At 49.5% G+C, this 13183-nt stretch overlaps 1 protein-coding gene across 1 annotated transcript in view; it reads left to right on the forward strand.

Moving 5' to 3' along the window:
* Positions 1 to 12047, forward strand: part of ITGB5 (integrin subunit beta 5) — an 80573-nt gene extending 68526 nt beyond the window's left edge. Inside the window, exons 10-11 of the mRNA XM_028492927.2 lie at positions 2262 to 2396; positions 11272 to 12047. Of these exons, the coding sequence (XP_028348728.2) occupies positions 2262 to 2396; positions 11272 to 11880 (744 nt within the window). The 3' untranslated portion in view covers positions 11881 to 12047. The remainder of the gene's footprint in view (positions 1 to 2261; positions 2397 to 11271) is intronic.
* The last annotated feature ends 1136 nt before the right edge of the window (positions 12048 to 13183 follow it).

Raw genomic sequence — 13183 nt, forward strand, 5'->3', positions numbered from 1 at the left:
AGCGGCCATGGCTCACGGGCCCAGCCGCTCCGCGGCATGTGGGATCTTCCCAGACCGGGGCACGAACCCGCGTCCCCTGCATCGGCAGGCGGACTCTCAACCACTGCGCCACCAGGGAAGCCCTTCAGCAGATCTTGATGGGAAAGGGCTGATGCTTTCTCCCAAAGTCTTGTGTGTGAGCCACGGGGCCCTCATATTTCATGAGACTGATCCCAGGTAATTTTTAAATAACTCCGATCTACCTAGCCCTTTAATGATAAACTGTTTTGCCTCATCCTCACATTTATTTGCATTTAATATATATAATTTTTAATTTACCTTGTCTTTCAAATACTAAGTTTCTTCTTAAAACATCCATCCATCCATCCATCCATCCATCCATTCAGCAAAAGCTTGTGTTCAGTCCTAGAGAGAAATATGATATGGTCCTTGAAATTCACAGCTCAGTGGGGAGAACAGATTTGTGAACAGCTAACCACATTCAGCAGGAGAGCGTGTGTGCTGAGTGGCGCTCTCGAAGCCCTCGGCCAGTGGAGGCTGGTACTAACAAGAGGAAGTGGATTTAAGAGAGGGTATTTTTAGAGTTGTAGAAGCACTTAGACAATTTGTTGCAAAGGGAGAGACTATTTTTTGCTGAGAGTGTTTTCAACAAGCTGTTAATGTGTTGGGAAAACTGCATATTTAACTAATTCAAGTTTAACACTACATGCTCAGCAAAAAAGAAAAAAATAAAGAAAAGAAACCCCATGAGAGCAGGAGGCACTTCTGCCTGCCATTCCTTCCAACGCCCTGTTCCCTGGAGTGCACCTGAGAAGGAGATGGGAGTCTCAAGGGCTGTTAGGTGATCTGGGGGGTGTCCATGTGTCCATGTGTCTCTCAGAGTATGTGCATCCTGCTATTCTGAGTGCATTTAGTGTATAAAAAATTCTTTTTGTAAGATGTGCCCTAACTACAAGTCAGTTGTTTCATTTGACCTCTGTCTCTAAAGTACATCCTCCTTAGAGATTTTCAGTGTGAATTTTTTAAACTTGGAGACATACAGAAGATTGTACAGACTTTTTACAAACTAAATACACCTGAGTATAGAACCACCCAGGCCAAAAACCAGAATATTACTAGCATCCAGAACCCCTATGTCCTTTTCTATTACTATCCCCTGGGGGTGACCGTTAGTTTTGCCTGTTTTTGAATTTCATATAAATAGAATCATACAATATGTGTATGCCTTTTGCATCTGGCTTCTTTTGGGCTGTGTGATATTTATGAGATTCATCTATGTCATGACATGTAGTCATATTTCATTCATTCTTGTACTATGTGATAGTCTACATGAACACACCATAATTTGAAAAAAAAAAAAAAAAAAAGAGTCTGTTCTGTTGATAGGCATTTGGGTAGTTCCAGTTTCTAGCTGTTACAGACTAGTGTTGCTGTGAACATTCGTACGTGTTTTCTGGTCAGTACACATCTCTGTTGGATATAATCCTAGTGTAAATTGCTTGTCTAAGGTTGACCTAAGCATTAGTAGGTACTGCCTAATGTTTTTCTCAAGGGTTGTACCAGTTCACGCTCCCACCAGCAGGGTATGAGGCACCCAGTTGCTCCAACTCGTTTCCAACACTTGATATTTTTAGTCTTTTATTTTTTCTAATCTGTCGGGTCATATTGGCTTGATTTTTGCTTCATCCATTGTATTGAGAACATAATCCACACATAAGGTCTTGTTCTCTCAGAATGTAGTTCAGAGCTCATGAATTTGGACCTCATCTGAGGTGCCTGCTGAGCTGATGGGGAAGGAAGATAGGGAGCTGATGGAGGGCGGGGGGAGGAGAGAGAAGAGCAGCTGAGCAAAGGAACATTATCCCAGGCACGTGCAAAGGCCCAACGTCTGGGGCGCGCACGGCAAGATTTGAGGTGCTGTCTGAAGCTGAGGGTGGGGATGGGATGACTCTGCAGAGATGAGCAGGAACAGAGCATGACCCCTGGAAGCAGATGAGATTATCATATGGCAGGTGGGCCATTAGCAACTTCTCTCAGCTCACAGAGGGAGACCTCAGGCCAGGGCTAATAAGATGGTGTGTGGGTGTGGAGAGGATGAAAGGGCTGAGGGAGGGGCAGCGAACCTAGCCCACTGGCTCTTGCCTTGGCTTGAGATCCTGGAGTTAAAGGAAGCCATGTGGGCGTCAGAGAACCAGTGTGGAGAACATCTTGGCTGCAGCCTTTACTAAGTGGTTCTGGCTTCATCTTCTCTCTCTGTTCAGAGCATCCGGTCTAAAGTGGAGCTGTCCGTCTGGGATCAGCCTGAGGATATTAATCTTTTCTTCACTGCTACCTGCCAGGATGGTGTATCTTACCCTGGTCAGAGGAAGTGTGAAGGCCTGAAGATCGGGGACACAGTAAGTTCTCACCTCCCGTTTGTTTATACTTGTTAATGTTGGTCATCATTCTTTGGCTTCTGATAACTTTTCGTGACTTATTAGAGGCCTTTAGGAGTTTGTATTCTGTCTTCCAACTCTGCATGCTGGGGGACTTTCCTAAGCCTGCCCTGTGCTGTGCCTTCAAGATGCGGGTGGACTTAGTAAAAAGCTCCAGGCAGTACACAGCCTTCAGTGCGTTGTCACTTAAGGCTTCCTCAAGTTGACATTGTGCCTTTGGTGTCTTAAACCATCATTATCTTTGTTTGGCAGGGATGAAATCGGGTGGGAGAGTGTAGGTGGAAAGCTAAAAGACCCTGCCTTTGTTTCTAGTCTTCTACAGCTTGCTCTGTGCCTTGGGTAATCTGACTTTCACTTTTCCTTTCTGTAAAATATGAAGAAAGCCATCCACCTCTTCTGATTTGATGAGATGGAACAGATAACTCTGTTGCAATGGAGGGCATGGGTGCCTTGTCTGCATTTAAGTGGATATAATTAAATGGTGGAGAAGTAACATTGTGTATAAAGATGTGTATCTGTGTACCAAGCCAAGGACATGAGGGAAGGAGGAAGATATATGGATAATGAGAACAAAGATGAAATACTGGCTCAGAGGCAGGCAGAGTGGTGATGGAGAGCCATCCTCACTTCTAGAGATTCCTGCTGCCAGAAGCAGACTGTGAGATCCATTCCTTGCTTTATTGACACATTTTTCATTGCTCAGAAAATAGAAAGGCAAATAGAGAACTGAGGGAAAGTTCTCTTCTGTAACTAAAGAATCTGGTTGGAACCAGAAAAATTATAGGGACCTTAAAAATACATGACCATATCTTCTGGGCTTTCATAAGCACTAATGATGGCCAAGGTGGAGATAAGCAGACATACCCTGGATTCCAGGGAAACAGCTCCAAAAGACATAGGTGTGGCCGCATGACTGCTTACACTGCAGCGTGGTCTTCTGGAGCTTCCTCACGTTCTGTAATTGATTCTCTCCCTCCTTCCCCTTCCCAACTGCCCTTCGCCCACGTTACAACCCACAGGCGTACATCTCACCCATTCTAAATCTTACAGTGTTACCTCACCCCAGCAAAGGGACCATTCAGAATGCGGTATCAAGGTTGAGAAAGTGAACGACACTAATGACTAGGTAACAGATATGTTTCTAATGCAGGTTTTTTTTCAAGTTTATTTTTGCTTTAAAAAAAAAAAAAGTGAAAGATTGGCCTAATCAAATTTTCAAACGATGAATCATTAAAAATTTAAAATGATTATTTATGGCGTTTTGCTAAGAAGGTACTCATAGAATAAGGTGACATTGCTGTAACAAACTCCTATTCCCATTTTCCTATTGACGTGAATAAATTTTGGAGAGAGTGCTTTAATCTATACACATAAAAAATAGGAGTAGAATTGATGCCATTCCCTGTCTTATTTAGCAATGAGTAATATTTTCAATGTACATGAACTACTTGGGTGGGGAAAGCCCCATCTCATTAAAGTGGCACATCCAGTAAAAGTTTATTTTTAATACTTGTCAAATTTTGTGATATATTTATGTTGTTTTGATCTATTGCAATGATTAATCAATCCAGATGATGTTTTTAAAAAACACAAAAGCCTTATAGTCACCGGCTTTAAAGAGACAGCTATGAAAAATGGAAGGAGGCAGAACTAACCAGAAAAACTACATGTAAGTGGATTCTGTAGATCTGTGGATGGGATGTTTGGTGCAGTGTGTCAGGAAAGCTAAAGAATGATGTGTGAAAAACACCCAAACAAGGAACCTTTTACTTGGAGAAGTAGGTTCAGTGGAACAGAGGCAAGGAGGAGGATGTACAGCATACACACCAGGCGCCTGGGTTTCAGGAAGTCTCTTGACAATTTCTAATGACATCCTTATGCAAAGACAGGTAACATGGGTTGGTGATAGCACAGCTAGGCAGATGCATAGCTGAGTAAACCTGCTTTCTAAGAGTGTTGATAATGTCATCTGGAGGAAGACTTGACTGAGGTTCCAGCTGTCTCCTGTCTACTACTGGCTTGAGATTAACTCGAGGGAGAACTACTTATCAAAGGTGGGGAGATCACAAAGCTGGAGAAAACAGGTTAGCTTATAAAGCAGGAAAACCAAGATTTAAGAACATTTTTAAAAATTGAGCTGGGTTGAAATCATCAGGATTAATATCTTGCATTAAGTTCAGAATATTAATAGGATAGAGGGAACTTGGCTTGATAGTATCTTTTAAGAAAAGGATCTGGTAGATTCTAATTCCCAAAGGCTCAGTGTGAATAAGCAGTGTTGCTTTAAAAAAAAAATGCCAACTGAGGCTGCATTAATGGAACCCCAGAGAAAATGGTTTCACTCTTTTTTGTGTGGGTCAGATTGCATCTGAAGTTCTTTGTTCAGTATTTTTTTTTTTCAAAGGGCAAGTGTAAAGGAACTATCATGATGAGGTATATAGACACCAGGAAGATCAAAGGAACTGGTGTTTGTTGATAATAATAGCATAAAGTTGGAATTCTTTTTGAATGCAAGAAACTGAAGCCAGTTTACGCTGCCATAAGAAAAAAGGGGAAATTATTATAAGACTATTGGGTCCCTAATGGACCCAAGGGGGACAATGCAGTTAGTATTGGAAAAGACTGAAAAGTAACTGGGCAAAGAGTTAGCTCCATGTTCCTCACCGTGTTCCCTGTAAGGAAGATAGTTATTCATGTTGACCTATGGGAAAAACTGAGGCATGAAGAATTCAATTAATTGCCCAAGTAAGTAGCCAGTAAGTAGCAGCCAGTAAGTGGCAAAGTGAAAGTTCAAGGCCAGGGCTTTCTGGCTCTGATGCCAGCACCCAGGCCCCCTCCCCCTGGCCTCTTGCTGCCCATGCTTCTGTTCAATCATCCCCGTTCAGACAGCTCACCTCAGAGCAGAGCACCAGAACAAGGGCCGGGGCCTCCAGCAGGGAACACCTCACCGCATTCTGTGTACACCCCCTGGGGCTCCGTGCTGCTGGATATTCCGAGATGTGGGATCACCCACAGACGGCAGTGGACTCACAGCTCTCTCCAAACCAAGTCCTCTCCCTGGTCATTGCCTTCTGACCGTGGAGGGAATGACAGAGTTACCATTTCGTGGGAATTTATAATACTCTCCATGCTCTGCTAGGGCTTGGCTGCTGGCTTCCTCTGCTGCTTGCAGCCTCTGTCAGGTAGACATTACTTCCCCATTTTATGTGAGAAAGACTGAGGCTCCAAGGTAGGGGGCCCTGAGAGAATTGCTGGAAGTCTGGCTGCTGGTGAGCACAAGTGCCAGGAGTCAGAGCTGCCACCACTGATGCCAAAGTTTGTGTTTTTCCCTTATACCTCGTGCATTTTGAAAGTAAAAGTTTCAGAGAAGCTAAAGGTGGGATCATCACCACTTTTGTGGGTTTGTTTTTTTTTTTTTTTGTGGTACGCGGGCCTCTCACTGTTGTGGCCTCTCCCGTTGCGGAGCACAGGCTCCGGACGCGCAGGCTCAGCAGCCATGGCTCACGGGCCCAGCCGCTCTGCGGCATGTGGGATCTTCCCGGACCAGGGTACGAACCCGTGTCCCCTGCATTGGTAGGCGGACTCTCAACCACTGCGCCACCAGGGAAGCCCATCATCACCATTTTTGTATGGACACTCTAGTGTACAGATTTTGTTTTTTGCTAGGATACTTCGGAAAAATAGGAACATTGTCCAGAAGACAGGAAAGGATTTTAAGTGGCATTTTCCACAAAAGTGGAAAATCTCAGACGTATTTGGATGACTTCTAGAGCATTTGAAACGGAAGGAAGAAGGGTGCTTCTCCCACGCCCTCGACAGCAGTTCCACACGGGCGGGCCAGGGAGAGCCTCCCTTGGGCTCCCAGGGGCCGTGGTCCTGTTGAGACAGTGGCCCAAAGGCAGGCCTGCCATGCTGGCTCCTTGTTTCCTCTCTCTGCCCAAGAGGCCACAGTCACATGGCCCCCAGCTCTGCCACCAGGGCTGTGAGGTTTTGTTTTCTGTGGGTGGAAACAAGCTGACACAGAGCAGTGGCCACTTGCCTGTCATAGCCGGACCTGGTGCTGCTTGCAGGCCACCAGAGGTGAGCTCTTTGAGGCCCTGGAGGCAGTGGGGGGCAGAATCCAGGGCAAAATGGAGATGTGGGGTCCTTGTTAAAAAGTAAAGAATTTCAAGATGACAGTAGCAGAGCATTAAACTAAGCACGGGCCCTTCTGAGCATATGGGGCTCTGTGTGACTGCACGGGCATGTGCCCACGGAGGTGGCCTGGAGGGAGAACTGGGGGGCTTCCCCTCAACCCCCTTTTTGCTGAAGGAGAGATGTACTTCTGTTCCTCATCTCAGGCTGAACTTTCTCCAAAGAGCTGACAGTTGGACTTAGGTTTGCTCCTGAGTATGTGGGCATTTCCCTCTTGACATTTGTTCCAGGGACAAATCTGGCAGAGGAAATGTAGGTGCAAGAGTCAACCCCATAGAGTTGGGGGCAGTGATGAAAGCTGGGCCTGGTGCTGCGGGAGCCCCAAGGAAGAAGCGCCCCGCATCACAGAGGGGGTGCTGTTTGAGCTGAGGCTCAGAGTTTTCCAGACATAGAAGGGAGGCCCCATTAGTGGTGAGTCCAGAAGGTGTGAAAGAGCATTGATTGCCCTTTTGCAGGTGGGAAGCAGCTGAGGGGAGTGGGTTGGGAACTGAGAGGAGAGGAGCTGGGGCTGCAGAGGCAGGATTGGGCCAACTGGTTGGACATACATGCCAAGCTAAGGTGTCTGGCCATTATTTGGCAGGCATTATTTCCGTTCTTTAGTACCACGAGCTGGGAGGGCTCTGGGTAAGTCAGAAATGGCGCGGAGGGTAGGCAGGAGTAAAGAGCACAGCAGAAGGGCCTGGAGGAGAGGGATTAGGGAAAGCAGACAGGGTGTAACTGCCATCCGGTGCATCTCAGGGTCTGGCCTGTGGATAAGGATATGGCCCATGGGGGAGGGGGAGCCTTGGGACAGCTGGGTTCAAGTGGTATCCGGGCAGGTCTCGCCTCCGTGTAACCAGAGCTTCCTGCAGAGGTGGAGGAGGTGGGCGGGCACCGTCTCCATGGTCACTTCCAATCAGAGGCCGCGGTTCTGTGACTGTCCTGTGTCCTCTGGGTTAAGAGATCTGTCCAGGCAAGAAGCAAGGGGAGGTGGTAGGGGGTGAGGGACAAAGGTTGTCCTCAGAGAAATATTCCTTACGTGAAATCTTGCAGTCCCAAATCCAGTGATTTCTGTTTTTTTCCCTAATTTTCCTCCCAGCACCGACCAGGGCTGACTGAGTGGGCCTGGCCACTGGGAGTCAGTTTTCTCATGAACTGGCTTTGACAAATCAATATGCAAGTGGCTGGCTGTGCGACCAGCACTAACGCCCGGTACAAAGGACCCAGTGAGCCCCGTTGGGGGCTTCCCACAGCGTCCCGCTCTCCGGCCCCTCCCCTGGGGCTCTCCACCCCTTGCCCATGCCCAACGCTTTGTCTCAGCGAGCTCCTAGTGGACTTGGCATTTGCAGAGCGTGGGTTTGGGTGGGGGCTGGGTAGCCCCTTTGAAAGGGTGGATCAGGCCGGCAGCCCTGTGCGGGAACCAGGAGCATCCCAATGAGGTTCAAATAATAAAACTGGGCGGGAGGAAGGACTGCTGGGTCCGCGACCTTCCTCTGGAATCTCCGAGTGGGAAAACAGAAAGTCTCCAGGAACTGGGGAGCCTTCACTATCAAGAGTCCACAGTAATCAGGGAAGAGAAGCCTCATTCCAGCTGCCTCACAAACTCTCTGGATTCTTTCCTGAGCCCTCAGGGAAATGGACTCTGAAGGGAGGAGTAGCAGGAGCAGATTTACTTGCTGTTGCCGAAGTGCTTTTTATAGCATTCCTGTGCCCAGCAGGACCTGAGACTTAGTGGCTGAAGTGGAGCTGTTCTCTGATTATCAGGTGGCCGGCTGCACGCTAGGCTGCATGGGGCCCGACAGCTTGGACCTCCGTTAGGCCAGAGCTTTGGCAGAAGGCCACTGGGACCTGCTTAGAAGCCAGGCCTTAGACTGGGCAGACAGTGTGTGAGCCTTTCTGAATCCTGGGTGATCAGCTGGCGGCACTGATTCAGGGGCGTCCCCAACCTCTCCACTGCCTCTCCAGCAAACACAGACACATCTGCGAGGCCCGGGAGATTTAATTCCCTCTCCTGTTACTTGATCCCTTGGTGCAGGCAAGTTTTCCTGGGGGAAGTTATGCTCACAGGTGGACACTCCCCACAGTCTTGCAATAATTAAATGCCTTTGGCTCTTGGTCCAGGCTGTTTCTTTGTAATTTTTTCCACTTCTGACCCCCAGCGGCCTTTGTGGGGGGCAGGGCTTTCCATTTAGCAAAGTTATTCCCCTGGGAGGTAGTAGGCTTCTCTCTGAGCCTCAGAGGGAAGGATGTTCATCTCCACATTCTTGATGCCCATGGCATCTCGGTCAGGTACAGCCTCCCTGTCCTTCCATCTGCAGGCTCAGGTTATCCCCAGCCCAAGGCAGGAAGGTTTAAAGTTGACCAGGAGCTTCTGGTCACTACGGGGTGGGTCACCATCTAGTGGTCCCTCTGTGAGCCGGGCCTCTCTCTCTCTCTACCCGGGTCTGGACACTGGACATCTGCCTCATTCCCTACTTCTAGGAGGTGACATGCCAAGGAGAGCACAGGCCCAGCCCCACCCCTCCCCAGCTGTGTGACCAGCACTAAGCTCCCGGAGCCCACCAACCCCGTTTTCTTTCTGGTAAATGAGGATGCCTCCTCCTCCTAGGGCATGTAAATGAGATGCATGTGGAAATGCCCAGCACGGGGCCTGGTGTGTGTAGTACTCAGCACCTGGTAACCATTAGGCAGATTGCAGTGCCCTGGGTGGGTCCGCATCTTGCTTCCTTACCTCGAGAGCCCGCCTGTACCTGGGGGCCTTGGAACCTGGTTGCGAACGTGCTTTTGCCAGCCTCTCCCTTTGCCTCCTCCTACCCCCCACGTGGAGGTGGGGTGTGGGCCCGTCCCAGCTGTCTGCAGCTGGCTTGCTTCTCCCGGTGTCCTCTGACCCTGGCTCTGGTCATTGTCCTCAGCGCACCTGTCTGACGGTGTCTGCTGTGATACTGCTTCACTAATGCCGACTCCTGGTGTCTTGTTGCCGAGCAGAGTCTCTCCAGGACCTAGGAAGCGGGGTCTTCTGCTCAGCCTCACGCACTCCCGCTCCCACCCTGCGGGGTGGCGTCCCTAGATGTCACAGAGGGGAGGCCTTTTAGAATTAGTAAAGATCCCAAAGTGACAGGGATCTGTAGAACGTTTAGAAAAAGATATTTTGAGTGTTCTCCAGAAATACACATTATTACCTAAAGAGTACCCAGTTAAGCAGGTTATTGATGGCTTCTTAAAAACCAGTTCTATTCCAACCCAAATAATAGAGTTAACAATACTAGTAGCTAAAAGTGGTTCCTAACTTGTTCTGAGTTTCAGAATGTTGTGAGGAGCCTTCTGAAAAAGAAAGACGTCTGGGCCAGAGGCGGTGGGTCAGTTTCTAGAGTGAGACCAGGCCTCTGTCGGTTCAGGGGAGAAGGACTTCAGGATGGTGTTTGGTCAGGGCGTGCCAGCTACCTGTCTGCAGATTTCCACAGCGCCCTCCTTGGAGGGGCCGTGCTGGATGATTCTCAGCACGTGGTCGGGGGGAGGGGAGGTGGAGTCACGCGCTGCTCCCTGGGAGAATCACAGCGAGCAGTGTCCTTGCTTTCCTCACATCCCAGCCATGTGGGCTGCTAACAGGCATCTTTCCTCCATTGCCATCTGCCAGCGAGGTCCACCTTGCTGCCTGTTTCCATGGCAACCCATAAGCAGCTCGGGAGTTAGCAATACTCCTGTACATGCTTTGTTTATTTAATAAGAAAAAGTCTGTCCATGTGTGTGGCAATGATGCTTCTTTACAACCTCTGGGCCGTGGACGGACTGTGAAGGACACAACTGTGAGGGCCACGTAGAGAGAACTTGGAGCAGAGGGAGGCCCAGGTGTGTCTGTGAGGAGATAGGTATGCTGGAAGGGGCCCAAGAGTCATCTCTCCCTTCTCCAGCAGGGGAGGGAGCACCTCTGCAGAAGGGCAGGCAGCTGCCAGGGCCTCTCGACCACAGCGCCCCAGGATTTCAGGGAGCCACGTCTAACCTGGCATAGAGGAGGTGCCTGGTAAATTGTTGAATATTTTGTCGACTTTCAAAATGGAGACGGGAAGAGGATAGGATAGAAGTGAAAAGGGGAGAAAGAGAACCTTGTAACCTTGAGTGAATCTTTGTACCTTCCTGTGGAAGCCCTTTTCCTCTGGGAGATAAAAGAGATGACGGGGCTTCCCTGGTGGCACAGTGGTTGCGCGTCCGCCTGCCAACGCGGGGGACGCGGGTTCGTGCCCCGGTCCGGGAAGATCCCACATGCCGCGGAGCGGCTGGGCCCGTGAGCCATGGCCGCTGGGCCTGCGCGTCCGGATCCTGTGCTCCGCAACGGGAGAGGCCACAACAGTGAGAGACCTGCGTACTGCAAAAAAAAAAAAAAAAAAAAAAAACCAAGCATGATGCCTGTCAAATGTTAGCACATCTGAATACGCCCTTCCTGGGTAAAGTGAAGGGGCTTGCTGTCTCCGGGGCCTCTTCCTCCTCGGGCCGTTAGAGTGGCCCTCCGTGAGTGTGGGGAGGGGCTGGATTTGGCCCCAGTTCTTCACTGAGGACCTTGGAGCAACTGTGCTTGGGCCAGGCCCCTGGCTGATCAGGAGGCTGGTGCAGACAGCAGGAGGCCCAGATGCACCATGGCCACCACGTCCCCTCTCTTTCTCCTGCACAGGCGTCCTTTGAGGTGTCGGTGGAGGCCCGGAGTTGCCCGGGCAAACACGCGCAGCCCATGTTCACCCTGCGGCCTGTGGGATTCCGGGACAGCCTGGAGGTGGGGGTCACCTACAACTGCAGGTGCAGCTGCAGCACTGGGCTGGAGCCGGACAGCGCCAGGTGCAGCGGCAACGGGACTTACGTCTGTGGCATGTGTGAGTGCAACCCCAGCTACCTGGGCACCAGGTGCGAGTGCCAGGAAGGGGAGAGCCAGAGCGGGTACCAGAACTTGTGCCGAGAAGCGGAGGGCAAGCCCCTGTGCAGCGGACGCGGTCAGTGCAGCTGCAACCAGTGCTCCTGCTTCGAGAGCGAGTTTGGGAAGATCTACGGGCCCTTCTGCGAGTGCGACAACTTCTCCTGCGCCAGGAACAAAGGAGTCCTCTGCTCAGGTAGGCACCCCCGCAAGCACTTGTGCTCTGAGCCAGGCACCGGCCTGGGTGCCGTTTGGACATCCCCAAAGCATGCCTTTTACTTACTGCCACAGTCCTCCTGGGAAAAGACAAGGGCAAGCCTTGGGGGTGGGACCAGTGTGTCGAATACAAAAGCAGGAGATGGCACTGCTGCGTGATGTGGACTCTCAGAGTTGGAGGGGTCGGCCGTGGGTCACCCAGGACTTAACCACACAGCATTCCTGACACACAGGTGATCAGCCTCTTCTGGATTGCCTCTGGGGACAAGGCGCTCCCTGGGGCCAGAAGAGGTTATTCCCTTGTTAGACATCCCATTCGTCTCCTATGGCTGCTCTAATAAATTACCACAGACTTAGTGGCTTAAAACAACACGAATGTATTCTATTCTATTCTAGTTCTGGATGTCAGAAGTCTGAAATGGATTGGCTAAAATCCAGGTGTTATTTGGCTAAAATCCAGGTGTCAGCAGGGCTACATTCCTTCTAGAAGCTCTAAGGGAGAATCCGTTCCCTGGCCCTTTCCAGCTTCTAGAAGCCATTTGCATCCCTTGGCTTGTAGCACCGTCCTCTGTTTTCAAAGCCAGCAGTGTAGCATCCTCAGATATGTCTCTGACTCTGACCTGTGCTTTGCTCTGATGCTCCTGCCTCTTCCTTATAAGGAGCCCTGCGATTGCGTTGGACCCACGGGATAATCCAAAGAGTCTCCCCATCTCAGGATCCTTGACTTAATCACATCTGCAGGGTCCCTCTTACCATGTAAAGTAACACTGATACAAATTCCAGGGATTAGGCCGTGCATATCTTTGGGGGCCAGCGCTGTGCCTCGCATAGACATGATTTGAAAGTTTCCTTTTACATCGAACAGAAGATTGTTTCTCAGTCGCTTCTGCTCAGCGGTTCACATTTTAGGCTCCTTCCGCATGACAAACTGTCAAACGTCTGAGAACTTCTTTATGTTTCTCTGTTCTCTTTTCTTATCCAGGCTCGACACCAGGTCTCTTCCTTCTCTGAGTCTCTCTCATTTTGTTAAGTGTGCCTCTCAGAATCAGGCGTGTTATTTGTCACCTGGGTGACGAGGGCTCAGCCCCGAGTTCAGCGAAACATTTGCTTCCTGTGACCTGAATGTTCCACTTCCGTTAACACATCCTAACAACACTCACTTTTTCTTTTCTGTTAAACAATCACCTTGTGCCATTGAACTTGGTTTTAACTTTACTATACCAAAAGTTGAAGATTTTTAATATTTTGAATGAACTCTAGCCAAGCCAAGTTTCTGTTGTGTCACGTTGGAGCACTTAAGTTTTTGAATCTAAGCACAGGACTTTACATGGTTTCCAGTTAAATTACAGTTTGGCAGTTCCCATTCTGGGAGTTGCGCTCTGATGAGATACTGTAAAATCATGTCTTTAAAGGGTCATGCTGTCCAATACCATGCCACCTGCAAATCGAGTAAGCAGAACGA

Source organism: Physeter macrocephalus, chromosome 1, assembly GCF_002837175.3.
Source record: "Physeter macrocephalus isolate SW-GA chromosome 1, ASM283717v5, whole genome shotgun sequence".
NCBI lineage: Eukaryota > Metazoa > Chordata > Mammalia > Artiodactyla > Physeteridae > Physeter > Physeter macrocephalus.